We start from the raw sequence: 21965 nt of genomic DNA on the forward strand, positions 1-21965 counted from the left end.
GAACAATGAACTTATCCCATCCTAAGGATAGAGGAAGAGGGAGCTTAAGGGACAAGGATTGAGGCTTTCTATCTACTAAGAAATGAAGTTTTAAAAGTATGCAAACCAATTGTTTGGAAATCAGGTGTACAACGGAACACCACAACAGGGTTAGAAAGAATGCAGAGCATCATGAAGAAATATCTATCTGACAATTCTTCTGGAGGACCATCAGAAAAACACTGGTTTCAGAGACTACTCAATTCACTTTAGATTTGGAGATAAAGCCACTTCGACACCTTGAGAAATAGGCAGCTGTTTAGAGAGCTGGTAGTAATCAGAGATAAAGTATAGTGTAGTGTATGCCGCCTATTGTGATTATCAGGTGATGAATCAAAATGCAGATGCTGTGGATTTAGTTTCACTATAGTGGTGCTAATATCTCTACTTTTGTTTTTTTTTTTTAGGATTTTACAGTAACACATTTTTTTTTTTTGTTTTTAAGAGTTTTACAGCGCTCGCAACACATAAGGTCGTATCAGTGCCAGTAAAAAGGAAGAAAACGGGATTGTAATAAATTCTAGAATTACAGTTAAAGCACCCAAGAAAAGGGAAGACAAAGGGGAAATGGTTCAAATAGGAAATAGATGTACACTCCAAGAGCACACTATCAAAGTACTTAGTTTGAGATCACCTAAAAGTCTCATCCAGACACAAGCACAGATCCCCACTAAGAGGAACACACTCAAATGTTTACAAACCATATGTTAAAAATGAAAGTAGTAACAGTACATAATAGAGAGATGATTAACAAGGAAAAAAATATATCCCAAAACAATAACTATACATTCGACTGTTTCCCTCTCAGCCAAGGACTCCGACCAAGGTCAGGACAAAACCAAGCAATCTCACTCCAAGACAAAGACAGAAAGCAATTGGAAAACAGATAAGAGGGGATAGAAGACACAGCAAGTACCTCCCTTCCCACTATAGGAGGTAGGAACCCCACCCAGCTTGCAACACATTGAGGTCATATCAGCGCCAGTAAAAAGGGGGGGGGGGGGGGAATGGGATAGTAAAAAGTTATAGAATTACAATTAAACAAACCAAGATTAAGGAAGACAAAGGGGAAAAAGTTCAAATAGGGAACAGATGTACCCTATATTCCAAGAGCACATTATCACATTAACTTAGTTTGAGATCCATCCTGACACAAGCGTAGGTCCCCACTAAGAAAAACACACTCAAATGTTTACAAATATAATACAATGCATAACAGAGAGATAATTTACAAGAGAAAAAAATATCAACCCCCAAAACTCGAACTATACATTTGACTGTATCCCTCGCAGCCAGGATTATCCAGCCAGGGCCAGGACAAAACCAAGAAATCTCATTCCAAGACAAAGACAGAAAGCAGGTTGGAAAACAGATATAGGGGGATAGAAGTCACAGTAAGTGCCTCCCTGCCCACTATGGGAGGCCAGGAACCCCACCCAGATCTCTACTTTTCTTGAGATAATTTCTGCTGAGCAGTTATTTATGCAAACAAAATATTTTCACTGTATTTTCACACACCAAATTATGGTTTGACAATAACATTTGATTAAACTATTTAGCTGATGTTTATAAAAATAAAAAAGTCTGTGTAGGAATCTAATTGTGCTAAGATATGATTTCTTGTTACGCTAAGTTAGTTTTTAACAGCACTGCTAACAAAATTAACCTTTTATGATGTCGTTTGAAGATGCTGTAAAAGAGTAGTAGAATAGTAGTTTCTTAATGCTCCACTTAACATTACACATTAAACATTTTTTCATATGGCTCTTAAATAATGAAAAGAATAATCTACACTTAGTTTATTGCATTGTACTAAAGACACTGAACTTGCCATGTACCATAAACGTAGTTTTAAAAAAAGCACTCACATAAATTGCATGGTGTATGTATCATTTCAAAAAGAATAACAACTTCCTTGAGAATGTTAAACCCACAAAAATATATGTCATTTAAAAATGGCACAATAAAAATGAAACGACCAGTTTCGGGGCATCTTTTTCACTTCAAAAATATGAGATAAAATAAATAGCCTACAAATACCACACTTTGACTATAGATAATGTAGTAATGATAAAGCAAAGCAGCCTTCACTAAAAAAAAAAAAAATGAGACATGAATAAAAGTTTAAGAGCATGATCTGATGAACGACTTTATACATCTTTTCTCATATCATTGATTTCACATTTAAAGAGCATTCATAATCATTCAATACAACTGATGGCCTGATGTTTGTATGTCCATAAGTATATTTAGATTTTCCTCCTATCATATAAATAATTATTTTAAGTCAAATCATGCATTCGATTAATGGTGAAAACTTGAAAAGAAGATATTGATGCAAGATAGAGATCTAAAAAGTGGTGCGCAATAACTAACAATAATTCTGTCAGTATGTTCACTTTAACGCCAAGGAGGACTAATTTTTGTGTGATTTTATTTCTTTTTAACTTTTCTTATACACTTTATCACATATAAAACCATACACCATTCTAACGTTTCAATACAGTGAACTAGTTCTATACTGTACATGAAAGGTCCAATCATAAGAAGCTGCCCTTTGCATTCCCATTAAAAAAATAAACTGAAATTTGATGCAAATCTTGTCTTTACCGTCCTCTTGCATAAATGTACACCTACTCATACAGGTCATATATGCTAAGGGACAAAAGTATTGCAATAAAAATTCAGAGGACTCTTCGTCGAAAATTCTGAGAACTCTTCAACTTTGAACCAAGTGAAATAATTTAAAACTTTACAAACCTTCTTAAATTTTAACCTTTTACATTTCATAATGATGTTGTCTATGGTCAAAAAATTGATTTTACCATTAAAGCAATAACATATTCCAAAAAATTATAATGAATGCTGAAGTAAGTTGGCACGTCAACCACAAAAAAAAGAATGCAATATCATGTAACATTGTAAGAAGAAAAACTTAAACAGAATATGTTTCACTTTACCTCGATCAATTATTTATTTTTCAAGACGGGGCAACTTTGTATGCTAGTAATATTACACATGACTCTTGTTTAGTCCTGACTTGAATTCAATGGACTAGTAACACAGAGAAATGAAATGCAAATGCATCACAGTATCTGAAATTAATCCAATAAAGTGATAAAAATCATAACCCAGAAATATAAATAAATGAAAAGTGATCTATTTGAAATGTACTTCATGATATGAAAGATGATTTGAAACCAGAATTATCCACGAATACTGTCACCCAATCAGCCACTGAATATGCTTAACATAGTTTGACTTTTGTGACAAGACGAGACACACATCAGGCTATTTTATTCATCTATACATGCTCAAAATGTTTAACAATCTCAATTCGGCACATCTATTAAAAAATTATATTCAACAAGCAGTTTCGGTTACAGTAAGTGAGGAAACTTTCTAAAAAAAAAATCATTCATGAGAATCTTACAAATCAGAGCCTCATCACAAGTGATTGAAATTTAGGTACATTCTGTACATTAAGTATTGATAATCCCCATGTAAGAAGCCACTTGCACAGATTAACCAAACTAGGTTCCAAATGTATGACAACTTGTCAATAAACTGCGGAATAACTAAATTTTAGGTTGAGAGTATTAAAAAAGTAAAATTATCTACTTTAATTTTGGAATTTATGATGTGTCAAATTTCAGGAATTTTTTAAAGCTGCTCATCATTTTATGACCATCTTAAGCATTGCAAAATTCAATCTACATGTGTGAAAGTGTGCTCCATATTGAGCACTGCATTGTGCTATGATTTTCTACAGTGTTTTTCCAAAAATGGGACAAGTCTGAGTACAGAGTGACCAGGTTTATTTCACATAAACAATGCTTTTTCATGTAATCTCTTGGATTTAAATATTCACTTATAAAGTTCTATGGAATGTTGAGATAAAAAATCTCAAAAGCATGAATTGTAATGTTGCAATAATACCTAATAAATTTAATTGAAACAAACATTAATGTATTAATCTCTTTCCTGTGCCAAAAATAATAAAGAGAATCAACCCAAATATATTAAGATATGCAGTATAATTGAATACAGAGGTCCAACTCTTAGTTTCTTCCAAAATATGACCTGCAACATAAACACCGATGAAACCTGTAGACACAAAAGAAATCATATAAGCACAGTGATTGATAATAAACTACAAATAATACTACAAGTCAAAAAGATAAAAAGTCAAGTTCAGTTGCATTTGTGACATTAAAGATAATCTATTGAAAATAAACTACAAGAAATACATGTCAAAAAATAAAAAGTCCAGATAAATTGCATTTGTTATTCTATGACTTTAATGATAGTAATTCCATATGCTTATAATTATAAGATAATCTATTTGTGGTTCTTACTTTAGGATAATTTTCTGAGCACGCCACATATAACAAGTAGTAGAACCGATATAATGCTTCTATCAATATGGTTGCTTTTTAATTTTTTTTTTTGTTGATAGCTCTTAAATAAATAAAAAGTTACAGGGAAAAAAAAGAAAAATTATATACAGAATTTTGTTATTTATATCAATAAAGATCACATACCAGGAATTGCGCCAGCCATGTTCATGATACCTGTGAATAATTTGAAAAGAAAAGAAAAGAATTCAAATAACAAAGATAATGTTTCCTCTAGGTCAAACCTCCCTACTATTACGAAAAATTCATAGAATTACGAAATTTTGCCTCCAATTTCAGGACTTCATGAGCTTCTCTAGGTCATTTATTGAATATGAAAGTTGATACCAGACTATTTGATTTTAGTGATTTTGAAGCATTTTAATCCTTGTGATATAAATTGTTAAATTTGGTCAACTATAGCAACTACGATTTTTATCTCCCAAAAATTACAAATTTTTAAAATTTCCAAGTCGGCAGGTCTGCTCTTTTGGCAACTTTTATTCAATGTTAAAATGTGAAACCTTTGTCTTCAGAAGTGGTCATCTAAAAAATTATAACTTTTATGTAAATGCTGAAAAATAGAAAAGTCTGAACCTATTCAAACTCAAATAATCATGCAATTAAGGTTACATATGATGCAATTGTAGATGCCTGGATCTGAGAGTTTCTGCACAAAGCCAGAAAGAAAGCCACAATTGCTGTCCTTGTCATCAATACAAGATTATCTAAATTTGTCATCTAAAGTCACACTCTTGGTCTCAATGGCTTTTAGGTCAGCAAAATGAAGGACAACATCTTCTGCCATTTTAAAAGTGAGGCAAACGAAATTAAGATTTCAAAGATAAAGATGTTTGTGGTGAATCCGAAAATCATACTTTGATCATAAAAATGTAAATTAAGTGCAGTTTCATTCATAAGAATATAAGTATATGTCATGGTGTAGTAAATGAAGAGTCAAGCTTTCGGAGAATATTTAAAATAGCACTGACATTCTACGACTCTCAGGCTTAATCCAAAGGAGGAAAGCTACCAAGGATGAGGTTTGCACATTGACCATTTTTTGCATAGGAAGAATGACAGTGGGTTGCTGCACTAAAATTAGCATAGTCAGGGCAGTGTTTGGATAGTTTTTAAAGAACTTTTCCCACACATTTTTCAAGGGACTGAAGGAAGTTGTGGATAGATTGCTGACCAACACTGGTGAGTCGGAATTCCAATAATATTTGGAGGATTACAGGTCAGGTAAATCCCTTGTACCTGTCACAGGTGAGCTAGGAAGATTGAACATACATTGTTCTTTACTATTACTCGTAGATTAAGAGTGTGATAAAAAAAGGAAAAGGGAATGCATCTTCAAAACGTCAATATCATTCAATGTACATTTGTTAACTTGGGTTCATATTTCAAACAGCAGTTAAAATTTTTTGAGCTGCCAGTATATAAAATTATATTCATATATATTTATAGATGTTCTTCCTTCCTTTTTGAACAGTAATATAATATTCTCTCTACTTCTCGCCTCAATTATCTCTTCAAAACCTTCTAGATCGAAGGTTGACATAAAAGTTTTACAATCTCTATAGTGGTGAGGTACAATCCTCACTATGCATATCTTTCCTTTATAATCCTATGCACAAATTACTGCATCCAGCTCTAAGTTTGGTACGTTTTAAATCAAATTCACAGGTGGAAAGGATTTATTAATTAGGGATTATAATTCTTATGTGCCATATATAGCAAACATAAACGAATGTGTAATAGCAAATTATACAAACCGAAAACAGAGCCAGCATGATTTGGTGCAATGTCCTGAGGGTTTATTGAAATACCACTATTATGGAAGGAACACATTGCTACAGCAACAGCCATGCAAGCCAAACAAAGTGTGTAGCTAGAAACATATGATATCATGATGAGGAAAAATGATGTGCCACACAGGGCCAGAGACTGAAATAGAAAAAAGTTGGAGGAGCATTATTTTTAAACAGTAATGACTTAATAGCAGTTCAAAATTAATGATTATAACTACATTGGTTCAACCGCAACTGACTGGTTGCACAGGTGTCTCATTTCATGAAATTTGAAACCAGCTGATTTGTGAACTTCAGTAACCCATTCCTACTCTGCAAAGCACTGTATCATAACTAAATTCTTAAAATGTATAAAGCGACCACAAGGAAAATTATGATCTATTTTATCAAACAAAATTACACATGACAATTAATCAGCCAATTTTAAAATCTAAATTTTATTTATTGACCTTGAGTATCTGTATTAAATATACAAAATAATTTCAAATTAAAAAAAATTCAAACATGATGTCAAAAGCGACTTAAGGGGGGGGGGGGGGGGGGGGGGGGGCATTAAAAATTATGAATTTTGACCCAGTTTGCAAAAATTAGACTTTTGGTGGGATGTTGTCATGTGACCATTTATCTGCATAAAAAATTGCATGAGAACTTCATCTTCCGTTTTTTTCGACTCAAAATAACGTATTTTGTGACCAATAGTATGGTTAAATCCTGCCCATTTTTAGTTTCAGTGGACTGATTTCATGAAAGAATATCAAATAGTCTTTATCACTAAGTAAAGGCAAAAACATGTCAATGAAAAGTAAAAACTCTCCTCTATCTTCAACAACCAATCACTTTGTTCTTAATTATGTCATGTGGTCACAATCCAATCAGAGAGCGAGAGGAGAGCTTTTCCCTAAATTCGTCTACTTTGACTTTTAAATGCATTTTTCTCAAAACTGCAATTTTCGTCACTAAAAACCTTTCTCCTCCCTCAGTTTTCAACCAATCTTCTTCAAACTTTCTACAAATGAGTGTCATACAAATACGCAGGTCCTCTGGAGCCGAATTTTTGAAAAAAATAAAATTTTATGAGTAATTTGAAATTATGTAACTTTTTTCAAGGGGAATAATCGAGTAATAACTTTGAACTTAATTATTAAAGTTTCTAATTAAAAAGATAAAAATCGGGCTTCTAGAGCCTCTTTATTTTCCTTTTTTCTACCTGTGACCAAAATATTATGGCAATCAGTTGATAAACAAAAAAGCCTTTGACTTTTTAAGATTTGTTGTTTATTTTCCAATATGGCGTCGTTTCCTTAGGCAATGGGCAACTTTTTTCGAAAAAAATTATATGCAATCATCCTTTCCAAACATATACATTATGACTGTGCAGAGAAGTTTAGGATATTTCATCAAATAAAAAAAAATGACCCTTTAGTGTCGCTCCCCCCCCCCCCCCCCCCTCTTAAATTATGATAATCAATACAAAATGGCACTCACCTCCATTAACTTCCTTACAAAAGTTATAGAGGAACCTAAGATAAAAATGAAAGGCAAAACATTAACAATCCATGAAATTACAAAATCAAAACAGGATAGTTGTCAGAGTTAGAGATTCAACACAAGAGTAATTTGACAACACTTTCCATTAAATCCTCAACATAACTATGAAATTAATAGTATGTACTTTATATAAAGAGCGATGACATAGTAAGTCCAGAAAAAGATAGAAAAAAAAAGAAAAAAAAGAAAAGAAAACCCTCCTAAAATTATACTCAGAAAGAGTTATTGGTAAACTATATATGGCTTTGTCTGCTTCATTTACCTTTAGCAATAAGATGATCAGCTATCCATCCACTGAATATGGCACATGGAAATGTAACTACCCAAGGTACAACATTAAAAACCCAGCCCTGAGGATTAAATTAGAACTTGTATTTATGAAAAGATTTCATAATTCATTTCAATTTTACCATTAGATTATATCTCAAATACTTTTAACACAGCTCATCATATTTAACTAAGTACAGCATACAATCAATCACTCATTTAAAAATTGAATCTTAACAAGGTACAATTCTCAACACGATTTGGTTGAACTTATTTTCTGTTGGCATGGGTATGGAGTTAGCTTCTTGGTCAAATTGTCTTTAAAAGCAGTGATTTATCCTAGCACCTCTCATGCGCAGAGATCTTTATATATCCTGGCCCAATCTTATGTAGACTGAAGGCTTAGTACATATGGTACATTATGAAGAAATTTTGTTCTTAAGTAGACTTACTAAATTCAAGTTCCAGACTAAATTCAACTTTTGACCTTAAATCTAAATCTGCCTAACCCTATAGCTTAACCAGTTAGTAAGAGGCTCGTTAATATGATTCTTCTATCATCAACAATGTGGCAGCCATATTTGTTTGGAGATTACACCTTTGCTTCAGAAGAAAAATGTGATGAGAAAAAGTGATACAGACATAAAGTGTCTTGTTGATGTTGTTTTTGGCTTTTTAAAAAAAACTGCTGAAAAATAACAGATCCAAAGTGCACATTTTTGAATGTGGGAACCTTTTTGAAAAATGGCACCACTCGGGAGTTGCGAGTGAGAATTTCACAATAACTTAAAAAATAAAGACTGATTTCTTACCAGCACAAAATAACTAATTTAGTCCCTGTCACACCCAGTTCTTGGCTAGACAGAGTCAGAGACTAGAAAACGCTCACAAGAATTGATTTTTTAAAAAGTCATTTGTTTTTTCACAGACTGGAAGTCTTCTACTAGGCTAGTAAAGTACATTTAGTAACTCTAGATAAGAACAGGCCCTATTGCCACGGTTGTCAATTTTTTAATTGGTGTGAGACATTTATCTACAGACTGGAAGATAAAATCATACCTTTTGAAAAGTTGGACAGAAGTTTTTTCTCACTGATGAGATAATATTTTTTGGCCTGGTATTCTGAATACATTAGCATAGCCATTTAGTTTGGTAATTGAAGTTATGATGTTATTCATAACTGAGAAATAAGTGTTGATTGACAAAGAAACCCTCAAACTGGACCCAGATTGGCAGATTGATTTTAATAAAAATAAGAAATGTGAAGCAAGTATAACAAAAGTAGGAAATTGACTGTAAAGGTACAAAATTTTCCTAGGCATCACCTAGACGTAAAAACAAATCTTTATTATCTAATTCCACTACCAAGTTTAAAGTCTTGACTCAAAGAAAAATACCTGTAATTTGTACTTACTTCTCTATGAAACAAGACAAATTAGCTGATTTGACACTCATTAACATTAAATATACCATAATCGTTCACCACAAAATAATTATTGTTTCAATATTGACCAAATTTCACATGTCTTTGGTCGGTCAAAAATTTATGGAAATCCGTAATTTTAAGGAAAATCAGCAACTCTGTTAGTGACATTTATTAACTTAGATCCCAAAAAATATGCCAACTGTTAAAGCACAATATTTACTTAAATATGCTCTTGGTGTAAAAGAATTATGCGTTCACTTACACTGGCAGTTGGGAAATTTTCATGAAAGTATGTGGGTAACCATGAAAGCAAGATCAGGAAACAATTATTTTGAACAAAGTGCCCAACCAGAAGAGACCTGTTGAAACAAAATTGGGAAAACAATTGATGCTGTTACCAACTACTAAATGCTACAAAAACTTGAAATAAAACTGACACCATCAACTTAAAGGCTCTGAAAAACTTTGAATACTTTTGTAAATTAAATATTTATCACAAATAAAAAAACGGTTTCTCAATATGCTCAAATAAGTGCTTATTCAGATTGGTCTCCTTGTTTGTTTGTTGTATTTTGTACATTTATGTTTGTGTATGTGTTACATATCTCATTTAACAATGAGATCAATATTTTTTTGTAAAAATTAATCAATTTGTGCACAAAGGGTGCCAGTTTTTTGTTCTTCATACAATGGTAGAATAAATAAATGACTAGTTATAATATTACCAATAGTATGAGTAAGTAGAAAAGCAGTAAAATTACACAGTTTCAAACTATCAAGATTGAATAAAAGTAAAAACGTTTTAGTTACCAAAAAGCAGGCTTTGTAAAAAGAGACACCCATGGAAGCGATGCTTTCTTCCCTTCTTTGTATTTTCCACTATCTAACAGCTGTGCCTCTCTGTCAGCCACTATTGATTTCTTTCTTCTAGTTTTTGCTACAACAGTGTATCTCATTATAAGCATCCAAGTCAAGCCTACAAGACCTATAATTCAAGAAAAGTTCATATTTATATCGTACTGTTTACTTCATAACACAAAACAAGCATTAAACAAAGTTTTTGAGAAATGCAAAATATAAAGAAACAAAGCTATATATACAAATATAGACTTTTGCCTGCAGGAACATTATTTTATAAAAGTTACAGTTACAAAAACCATATTTGGTGATCAAAAAGAAAAAAATGGCTGAAATTTGAGACCCTTTATCTAAATAATAGTCTGGACTAAGGAAAAATTACAAGAAAACATAAAGGAGTCTTATTGTAACAATTGCGCAAAATTGTATTGAAATCTGTAAATTACACTGATAAATAAAATATAAATGTTTAAAAAAAAAAAATGTAAACAGTAAATATGATCATGGCACATAATTCGACATTAAAAGTGCCCTCAAGCAAAAGTGGCAACATGACAGTTTGTTATACGAACTTAACCATAAGAGACAACTGCAAAATTATGATAAGCTATAAGATTCCTGTTCATACTCGTGATCTTATATATCTAAAAATGCTATCTAAATGCAAGTTTATTACTCTATTTCTACGGATTATTACATTTACACGGGTGCCAAAAAAGCCTGAAATCCATTTCCAAAAAATTCAAAGAGCCTGAAACTTATTATGAAATGTGGCCTAGTGCCTCAAAATGGTATTGTATTAAGGAGATCTAAATGCCGGGAATAAATTAAAATTCTTTTTAAAAAGCCGGATATCTTGTACCCATGACATTACAATACTTAAGAATCGTTGTGGTGAAGTTCAATTTGGTCATATATCCATTTTTGAATTAACCACCCCCCCCCCCCACCCCCCCCCCCACCCCCACCAATGTATTTTTACACTTTTACCAAATCCCTATGAATAACAATTTGGCTAAGCTCGGGTCCTTTTTTACTTATTTCGAGCATCCAATATAACTTTATACAAACATCACTTTATTGAGATTTCTTCATAAAATGATAAAATCAGTCATGTGAATAACAATGGTCATAATAATATCATAGACAACAAATTCATAAAATACTCCATTTAAATAATTCCTAAAATATTATCAAGATGAGGGAATTATTTATTTAACTAAAAATTTTAATGAATAAACATAATAGTAATTTTAATCATTGGACCAATTTATGTAAAAATTATTGATTCATCTGTAAATTAGTGACTTATGTAAAAAAAAATATTTTACCTATCAAATAAAAAGGAACTGTCCAGTTATAACGCTCAATCAAAATAGAACCAAAACTGCCAGACATCAAAGTTCTGTTGAAAAAGAAAATAAATAGATGCATGAGAGAAAAGTAGTATTTAGCAGTAAATAACAACCTTCCTCTTATTCCACATCAAAAATAATAGAATTGCCAGTTCTTATTTTGATTATTATAAAATAACTATGCAACAGATAATAATAATAATAATAATAATAATAATAATAATAATAATAATAATAATAATAATAATAATAATAATAATAATAATATATTTAATAGTAATAATAATAATAATAATAATAATAATAATAATAATAATAATAATAAATAATAATAATAATAATAATAATAATAATAATAATAATAATACAATAATAACAAAAAACAAACTTATTAACGAACAGCAATATACTCAGACACATAAACAAATAAATAAATAATCTTGATCAGAAATACGGAACAAATCATCAGAGAAAAAAATATTTTTAAATATATTTTTTTAAAATAAATTTTTAACACTTACGGAAAATAAAAACAAATTGAAGAAATTTATGCTCACAAACGGAACAAAGCCAAACAAAAAAGGAGAACAGAAAAGAATACCTCACTCAAAAAAAAACAGAACAAAAATCAAAAAGAGAGGTTGTTATTTTTTTTATTTTTTTTGTTTTTTTTTGTTTTTTTTGTTCTAGATGATGATGATAATAATAGTAATAATGATTATGATGACGATGACGACGACAACGACCACGATGATGATGATGACAATAATAATAATAATAATAATAATAATAATAATAATAATAATAATAATAACAACAATAGATAGCTAAAAATATGATGGTACGTGATTGGAGGATAAATCTTGACATCCTTTGTCCAGTTTTACGATTTTATGTAATATGGATCAATCCCATTCACACATTTAATTTTTTCTTTGTAGCTTCTTTTCGATAGAGTGTCCATTGTGTTGAAAACATTGGTCGCCATTTTGAAGAAATCTGTACAGTAATCAAGGGATTGAACCGTGTAAAATGTCAAAAATTAACTCCCTTAGTCCTTACAGCATACTCTCTAGAATGAAATTGCACTGTACCGAAATCATGAAACGTCTGTATCAACACCGGTGACTTTATATTAAAGCAGACAAGGGTAATAGAGGTGCAGTGACCCATATTGTACATTGAAAATTATCTACACTTTACCCAAATGTCGCTCCTGATGACACCATACAGTATGTGAATGACCGCTCCTGTTCAGGGACTTTGTGTGAAATCAGGCTAGTCAGTCCAGGGTAATGAAAGCCTGATGGAAGAGAAAGTTATATAATCACAACCATACATATCAATAGCAAAATAAAACTGTGTGGTGCATTGTTAGGAAGTAATTGAAGGGGGGAGGGGGGGGGAGAGAGAGAAAGAGAAAGAGAGAGAAAGAGACAGAGATAGATAGAGAGAGAGAGAGAAGAGAGAGAGAAAGAAAGGCACAGAGAGAAAGAGAGAGAGAGAGAGAGAGAGAGAGAGAGAGAGAGAGAGAGAGAGAGAGAGAGAGAGAGAGAGAGAGAGAGAGAGAGAGAGAGAGAGAGAGAGAGAGAGAGAGTGAAGAGGACTAAATTATTTTTTAAGATAGATTTTTATCTGCCCATTGACATGTTGTTATCTAGAAGGGGCTGCAGAATATAAGAATTTTACAATAGCAAACGTAAGGGAACTAATTTCAAACTTGAGTCAACACTCTTAGGATTTAATAAAAGAAGAGTAGGACAATTTCCAAATTTTCTTGTATTTTCCAATTTTCTCAGCAAGTGTGTTTCCAACAAATGAATACCGCTATTCATAATAATGTCATGTTGGCCGATGTCTATTCACCAGATTGCAATGCTCATCCCATTCCTCCCCTTTACCTAACTTAATGGCTATTAAAAAAATCTACTTTAAATCATTTCTAACAAGTTTTTATGATTTGAAAACATAAACATTTAGTCAAACGCATACTTAACAAACAAATCCTTACCCTGGCACATTCCGAGCATTACCCGTGACAAGACAACAATGTAAAGTGAGACATATTTATCTGTGGAAAGCTGAACAAGCTGTGGGGTCCAGAAGGTTACAAGAGACCACATGCACGCCGCTATTGGTAATGTGATGTCAGCTCCAACACGATCACTGACATAACCTCCGAGAAACTGCGTCATTGTATATCCCCAAAAAAAGGCAGACAACACCATTCCCTGTAAAATGGAAATTCAAATGGCATATCATATTTGTTAAAAAGCAAGACATGGTCTCTTACTATCTCTCTCTCTCTCTCTCTCTCTCTCTACACACACCCACAAACACAAATGCACATAACAAAGATCTACACAAACACAAAGAGAATTGTCCTACAGTGCAAAGCGGAAAGATTGACAATGTATCAACATCACTCTTATATCTACATTACATCAAAGTCCCATTTTTTGGTTGTTTTTTTCTCTCTCGATATAACAGTAAACAAAGATCTTGTATATCATCAACATAAATTTTACCAGAAGTTGGTTATATTGACAAAGCAATCTATCAATATTAGCAATAATCAGTCAAAAGAAAAAACAAAACCAAGAATACAATTTATAATTGGCTAATAATATTCTGCTGTGAGGTAAAATAACAGCCTATGAAAATGAAGATTATAGTCCAATGACATTTCATGGATGGGACCACAGAACCTTGACAAAATAAGTCAACTTGTGCAAAGGACAAGGACAGAAAGTCACATCAAGTGGATATATGAGGCTCTACCAGAAGCAACCACAAGCTACTTTCCATGTCCAGCCTGAAATATTAGGATATAACCCTGATCGCGTAGTAGGGAAAAAAAAAATTCAATTCAAAAATTGGTAATAATGTTAATACATATTTCTCTTTTTTGATATAGTAACCAGAGGACCGAATTCACTCATTATACTTACAGATTCAGTTTTATCCCAGCCCATTTCCTGCGAACAGCTTGTGATGGCAAAGGGCATAATTGTTCTTGAGGCATACAATATTGATGTTCCAAAAAATAAGCCAACCATCCATTGCTTTTTCTCACTCCTAGGGTTGGTTTAAATGGAAAGAGAAACGTATTAAATACTTGCCTAAACTCTCTCTCTCTCTCTCTCTCTCTCTCTCTCTCTCTCTCTCTCTCTCTCTCTCTCTCTCTCTCTCTCTCTACATATATATATATATATATTATATATATATATATATATATATATATATATAATATATATATATATATATATATATATATATATATATATATATATATTTAATTCTAACGAAAGAGTGAAAATGGAAAGGCTTCGTATGGGAACAAAACAGACAATGGACGTTTCGGGTACAAACCCTTCAGCAGCACAACAATAAACAAATATAAACGTGGAAAACAAATAAAATATAATGAAAAATAACTTGTATCGTCTGTACTCAATGGTGGTTGCAGTATGAATGAAATGTTAGCGTGGCGTGGGTAGAGGATAGGGTGCCCCAGGGGGGTGATCTAATTGATAAGAAAAGGTCAGCGTCAGGGAACAGAACCTTCCAGAAAATAATGGAAGATAAAGACATATTAGTGGTGATGGTAGTAGTAGTAGTAGTAGTAGTAGTGGTGGTAGTAGTAGTAGTAGTAGTAGTAGTAGTAGTAGTAGTAGTAGTAGTAGTAGTAGTAGTAGTAGTAGTAGTAGTAGTAGTAGTAGTAGTAGTAGTAATAGTAGTAGAATGCTGTAATGAAACAGTAGGGGGCGGTGGAGGGGGCGAGATGAAAAAGTCACGGCGGAGAGGGGGGGGGGGGGGGTTATTTAGTTATCTGTTATATTATTATCATTTTTATATTCTTTTTTATTTATTTTTATTTATTTTAAAAATTTACTTTCCCCTAGTTTGAGCTAGATTTTTAAAAAATCAATTTCTTTTCTCAACGGTTTGGTACCGCTTAACCATCTCAACCAGGTCTCGGGTTTTAAAAATTATTTTGCCCTTTGAAAATTTATCGTAAAATTAAAAAGATAGCGAAAGACAATATTTTGAACGATATTATGATAAAAGGATTGGGTCGAATGAAAATTTAATCCAAAAAACTTGTTAATAAAATATATAAATAACATAAATAAAAATTTAATTTACATTACATCTTCATCAGTTGTATACAGCTTCTTCTTCTTCCTCCACCACCTCCTCCTACTACTACATACTACCCCCATCACCATCATTAATACGACTACTAGTATATTACCACTACTATTGCTACTACCACTGCTACTACATACTACCACCACCACCACCACAAATACTACTACTACCATTGTCCTTTTGTCGCCGACGTCGACTGTCGACTCATCACTAATCACCACATCTGGTCTCACCGCAGAATGTGAAACTAAAAACTGCGGTTACGGGAGAATGTTTGTATGTGTTCATGCATGCGTGCATATGTGTGTGGTAAAACTAAAACAAAAACAAAAAATAATCTGAATACTAAAACAAAAAACATAGTAGTGGTAATGGACTTTGTGTTGCAGCCATAGCTGTATAGTCGATGCCGAACGAGACTGCATTCGTGGCAGTGACAGCACAGGAGAGGCAATTAGCAACCACATTCTTCTTTCCAGAGATGTGTCAAATGTCAGTGCTGAACTCCGAAGTAGCAGAAAGTTGCCTTTGCTGATGTGCTGACCATAGCTCTGTGCCCTTAGACATCGCATAGACTAAAGGTTTGTGGTCTGTGTAGATGCTAATTCCTGTAGCACTGTGTCCATAAGGTGTTGAAATGCTTGTGCTGTGTTTTTTAATCCAAACGACATGAGCAAAAATTCCCACAAACCTAAGGGCATGATCACTGGCGTTTTAGGTATATCCTCCAGAGCCATGGGGATCTGATATCCTCGAATGATGTCAATTTTGGAGAATAAAGTCTTACCGGCCAGACGAGCTGAAAAATCTGGAATGTGGGGAATAGGGTAACAGTTGGGCACTGTAGCATCGGTGAGACTTCGATAATCGCCACATGGCAGTGAGCCTCCATTGACTTTGGGAACAATCTGAAGAGGGGATGCCCAGGGACTGTTTGATTTCTGGATGATACCCATCTTTTCCATTTCAAGGAACTCCTTCTTGGCAATAGCGAGTTTATCCGGTGCCAAGCGGCGGGCTCGGGCAGACAGGTCGGTCTTTGGTCTGTAAGAAATGCTTAACTCCATGCTTGGCCTCGGCGGTGGAAAAGGTAGGCTGTAAGAGCTCAATCCAACCATCCATTGCTTTTTCTCACTCCTAAGGTTGGTTTAATTGGAAAGAGAAACATATTAAATACTTGCCTCTTGGGTAGTCATTGAGGATTTTATGGAACTTATTGCTGTTGGGTTCTATGAGAGCAAGATCAGAGCCAGAGCATGTTAAAACAGAACTGACAGAGCAATGGGTGTGGGAGAAAGATTCAGCTTCAAATATCAACCAGCAGGTTGTGTTGATGTAGAAGATCTGCTCCTAATAGGGGACGCTTGACATTAGCCGATGTCAAGCGTACTTTGAAAACATGTTTACCAAAATGAAGGGTTACGAATCGGGCACCATAGGTCACTATTGAAGATCCATTGGCTGCCAGTAAGGAAGGTCCTATAGTTCCTGACACTCTTTCAGTTGATGATGCTGGTGTCACAGAAACTTGTGCACCTGTGTCCACTAAGAATCTTCTTTTTAAAATATCTTCCGTGACAAACAGTTGTGTTAATTTCGAGTTTGATATTGTTGTTGAGGGATTGTAGTAGAATAACATGACAGACCAACAGTTGGATTTCCTACTGCTGGCCCACTCTTCCGTTTCCCTGATATTTCTTATCTTTAAAGCTGTTGAAGTGCTTACATGGATTGGTGTAGCTTCTGGCATTTGATCCAAACTTACGATGAAACCAGCAAATGGTATCGAATCCAGGCAGATCAGCAGATGTCGATACCGGTGGTATCGGGTTCGGCGTTTGAACTGTAGAACACACTCTCATAATTGGTGTCAGAGAGAGCTATAGACATTATCTACCTCTTTCACCAGTGCTAGGTAGTCCTGTTTTATTAGGGGAATTAGCCAGGGGGCCCCCGATCGCTTCGGGTAACAGCCATAAAAAGATGTGACGGAAAAGGAAGCATGGCCTGTGTTCGCCTAAAAAAGAGGCAGCATTTTGTCCATTAGTCCGAAGGGTTTGCTATCACCTAGCTCTTTAATATCCAGCAGAATGGCTGCTGTCTCCACTTCTGATAACCTGTACACATCTATAAGAAATTATTTAAGTAAGGGTGTCTTACTTAACTTACAGTTGGGAGGTGGCAAATTAATGGCGGCTAACAATCTAGAAGTTGTAGCCACATCAAGCGCTACCACTACACTGTAGTATTTTGCTTCCTCTGATGTGATCCCAAGCAGTGCAAACTGCGCCTCAGTTTGCACGAACCAAGCAGATGGGCAATTGGTCCAAAAAGTGGGGAGTTTAAAAGTGCTACTACTTCTGCAGACATGATGTTGTTAATGAATCGTCGTCATAGTTGGATTTAGAATGAATAGATCTCGTCAGGGGTCACCAACGTAGAATGGGACAAATGAATAAATGATACTTAAGAAAGTTCTGTGTTAGTGTTAGAATTAGAATTAAACACCTTTCACTTTCATCTTCTTCTACTTCTAGAGGCGAACATAACAAGAGTCATGAAGACATGACGTGACTCAGATAAAAAGTAGGAATCAGTATCAGACAAGACTCATCAAGAATTTGGATTGGGAGAGAGTGCAACTGAGACTGAGAACACCACACTCTATTAGATATCATAATCATAAAAAATAAGCATATTATTAAAATCCATCCATAAACAAAAATCTATGGAATCTTTTCTGAGACCCATCACGAGTCCAAAAAATCGGGTCACAGCCACTAGGCCATTTATCAGCCCATTGCTGGAGTGTCAAATGGACATTATAAAATTAAAACTAAAAGTAAAAGAGAAAAAAAGAAAAACAAAAAGGGAAAGAAAAAAAGAAAATTAGAGAACTTAGACCATAGACGTCTAAATTTGATAATTTAGACCATTAGGCAAGCTAAGACTAACAGACGAATGCTGTTGTAAACGGGCTTCTAATTTTTAAAAACAATTAATATAAGTAACCTTGTCCAATGCCTGCCATCATAACTGCATTTATCTTTTATTGGACTTCTGTTGCGATCTGGAATGGCAATGGAAGCCATCATTGTTTGATGTGGTAGAAGAGTGAAGAGGTTCTGTTTTCGAAATGCATCAGTATAAAATAAAATAAAATATTTTAGGTATTATATTTATTTGTTTCTTTTCTTTCAGTTAATTAATTTATTTTTTGTTTCTCTCTTGGTTTATTTGTTGTTGTTGTTTTTGTTTATTCATTTCACATTTATGCCTCATATCTGAAAAAAAAAATTGGGATCCTTGGATATCTACAATTTTAAATACAGTACATTCCGTCTCGATCCCGATCAACGGGATACAATAAGAATTGCCAGATAAGCATTCATTATGCCAAGAGACAAATGAGACTAAAATATTGAGCTTTTATATAGTGCAATATCCACTAAACATGTTCAAAGCCCTTTACAATGGGCCCATGACCAACAGCAACATTATACATGTAGGACGGGACTTGACACCTTTTATGCGATATTACATTTTTTTTCGGACAGAGACAACGCTGTTAACGGCCAGGTACTATGTTTTACAGATGAGTACGGTGAGAGAATGTGAGTGAAGATCCTTCTCCAAGGACTCAACAATGTGCCGAGCGAGGCTCGAACCCAGGACCTTCCGATCAGAAAGCGAATGTCATACCACTAGATCACATAGCCGCACCTTTGCTTTAGATAAACATCATTTATGAGAAATGCTTAAAATGCGACCTGAAAATAGACCATGATTAGGTGGGTCATTTACACGATGGAACGATCACTCCCTGTTTTCCCGCGACACAGTAATGGGCCATCATCGTCATAAAGAAAGAAAGAAAGAAAATTGCTCAAGTCCAGAGATATTATTGATAAGAAACTGTACATCGAGGCTAGAAATGATGCTAGGGCCAAAAAGAAATTAAATAGTTTGAAGACAGCTTGAAAAACGTCGGACGTACGAGATAATTCTTTGCCTTGACCCAGGAACTGTTGGGACAACAGACGCAAGCAGCTCTCCCATCGTTTATCGATCGTGCAGATCTACCAACTTGCTTTGATCAATATTTTTAAGAAAAAAGTAATGCCATCAGGAAAGAACTCTCATCTGAATCGATCCTAACAACATCTGACAAGTTAAATGCTGATTCATTAACAATTTTTTCAAAGATCACTGAAGCTGACTTTCGTGACTGCATATGTCGTTTCCAACTAAACCGTTGTGATTTAGACCACGTAAATACTGTCATGCTTTAAAAAATATGCATTGATGTAATTTTAACACCATTTGCATGTATTGTTAATAATTCGTTGCAGTCAGGTCCTGTATCAGACAATTACAAAGTTGCTCATGTCAAACCCCTTTTGAAAAAAAACAAAAAAACTGATCTCGATAAAAAGAACTTTAAAAACTAAAGCCCTGTCTCTAATCTTCCTTTTCTCTCTAAAATCTTGTAAAAGCTTGTTTCGAAACAATTACTGTCTCATCTTAAAAATAATTGTCTTGAAGAAAAATTTCAGTCGGCTTATAGGCAACATCATTCGACGGAAACCGCACTTGTTAGGATTGTCAATGATCTTCTCTTTGTTATAGACAATGGTTCATATTCTTTGCTGAATTTGCTTGACCTATTGTCTGCTTTTCATACTATCGATCACAGTCTTCTCCTCAAACGTCTTGAAATTACTTATGGCGTGTCTGGTACAGCGCTTGATTGGTTTAGGTCATATTTGTTTTATCGTAAACAGATTATTACGGTGGATGAATATAGGTCTGAGGAAATCATTCTTGATTGTGGGGTTTCCCAGTGTTTAGTACTTGGACCCGTCCTTTTTGTTCTCTACTCTGTTTAAAATCATCAGAAGTTTCGATCTGTCTTACGTTGATGATACGCAATAATTGTACTGCGTCTCCAATACGAGAAATTTACAAGTTCAGCCATTAGTAAGAATTATATCCACGGTGTTAAGAAATGGATGAATGAAATCAGACTGAAACTGAATAATGATAAGACTGGGGTGATACGGGAACGGGAAGTGGAAAAGTTAAACAGATTTGAAGCTGGGGGATGCTTCCATTCAAATTGTTAACAAAGTGAAGAACCTTGGCACATGCTTAGACCCTGGACTGTCGATGGAGCATCGGGTTAATAATGTTGTTAGATTTCTCTTTTTCCAACTAAAAAGGGTTGCTTCCATTAGACGGTTCATATCTGAGGATGTGACCAAACATCTGACTGTGTCCCTCGTACTATCAAAATTTGATTACTGTAATGTTCTGTTTGGTGGCGTTTCGCACTATAATCTGAGACATCTTCATATTGTCCAAAACAGCGCTGCCAGACTAGTATTCATGTAGAGTAGGTGCGATTATGCCAGACCTCTGCGTCATGACCTGCATTGGCTGCCTGTTGAGAAAAGGATTAACTTCAAAGCTTGTGTTTTAGTGAATCGTTGTCTTAAAAGTACTGCCCCTTCCTATCTTTTGGAACTAATTGAAAGATATTCAACCCCCCCCCCCCTTCCTCCCTTACGTTCGGCCAGTGATTCCATCAAACTAGTTGTCTCTCGAATACGAAAAAATGCTGGAATAAGATCTTTTCCCATTTCAGACCCTCTGTTTGGATTGCCTTACCACGGAGCATTCGTGAAGAAGAATCTTTGTCTATTAGTGGATGATATGAAAAGCAAGATAGGTGTCTGGTTTGTGTTGTGTGTGTGTGTGTGTGTGTGTGTGTGTGTGTGTGTGCTTGTGTGTGTGAATGACATGTTTCAGCCAAAGTAATTTGTAATTTAAGCGCTTAGAGTCTAATGTTTCGGAGTTATAGCGCCATATAAGTTGTCAGCATTACTATCATCATCATCATCATCATCATCATCATCATCATCATCATCATCATCATCATCATCATCATCATCTTCATCATCATCATCATCATCATCATCATCATCATTGTCCCCTTAGTAGTCACGAACACCATTACCACTGTCATCATCTTCATGATTAATTGTTTAGTTAAATATAAAATCATGTTTTCTTCTGGAAGGCAATTTTTTGCTCCCTTTTCTTC

The 21965-nt window shown here is 34.2% G+C and overlaps 1 protein-coding gene across 1 annotated transcript; it reads right to left on the bottom strand.

Annotated features, from left to right (window-relative positions):
• Positions 1–427: 427 nt before the first annotated feature.
• On the bottom strand, positions 428–19192 carry LOC144963017 (voltage-gated purine nucleotide uniporter SLC17A9-like). Its single transcript, XM_078896581.1, has 12 exons — positions 18872–19192; positions 14656–14782; positions 13716–13935; positions 12908–13007; positions 11681–11754; positions 10302–10476; positions 9754–9850; positions 8061–8148; positions 7736–7770; positions 6215–6386; positions 4584–4613; positions 428–4146 (listed from the first exon to the last, which is right to left on the bottom strand). The coding sequence occupies exons 1-12, from the start codon at positions 18952–18954 to the stop codon at positions 4004–4006; spliced, it is 1344 nt and encodes a 447-aa protein (XP_078752707.1). The 5' UTR covers positions 18955–19192; the 3' UTR covers positions 428–4003.
• Between the last annotated feature and the right edge of the window lie 2773 nt (positions 19193–21965).

This window comes from Berghia stephanieae, chromosome 1 (assembly GCF_034508935.2).
Source record: "Berghia stephanieae isolate SIO BIC M18660-M18661 chromosome 1, UCSD_Bste_1.3, whole genome shotgun sequence".
NCBI lineage: Eukaryota > Metazoa > Mollusca > Gastropoda > Nudibranchia > Aeolidiidae > Berghia > Berghia stephanieae.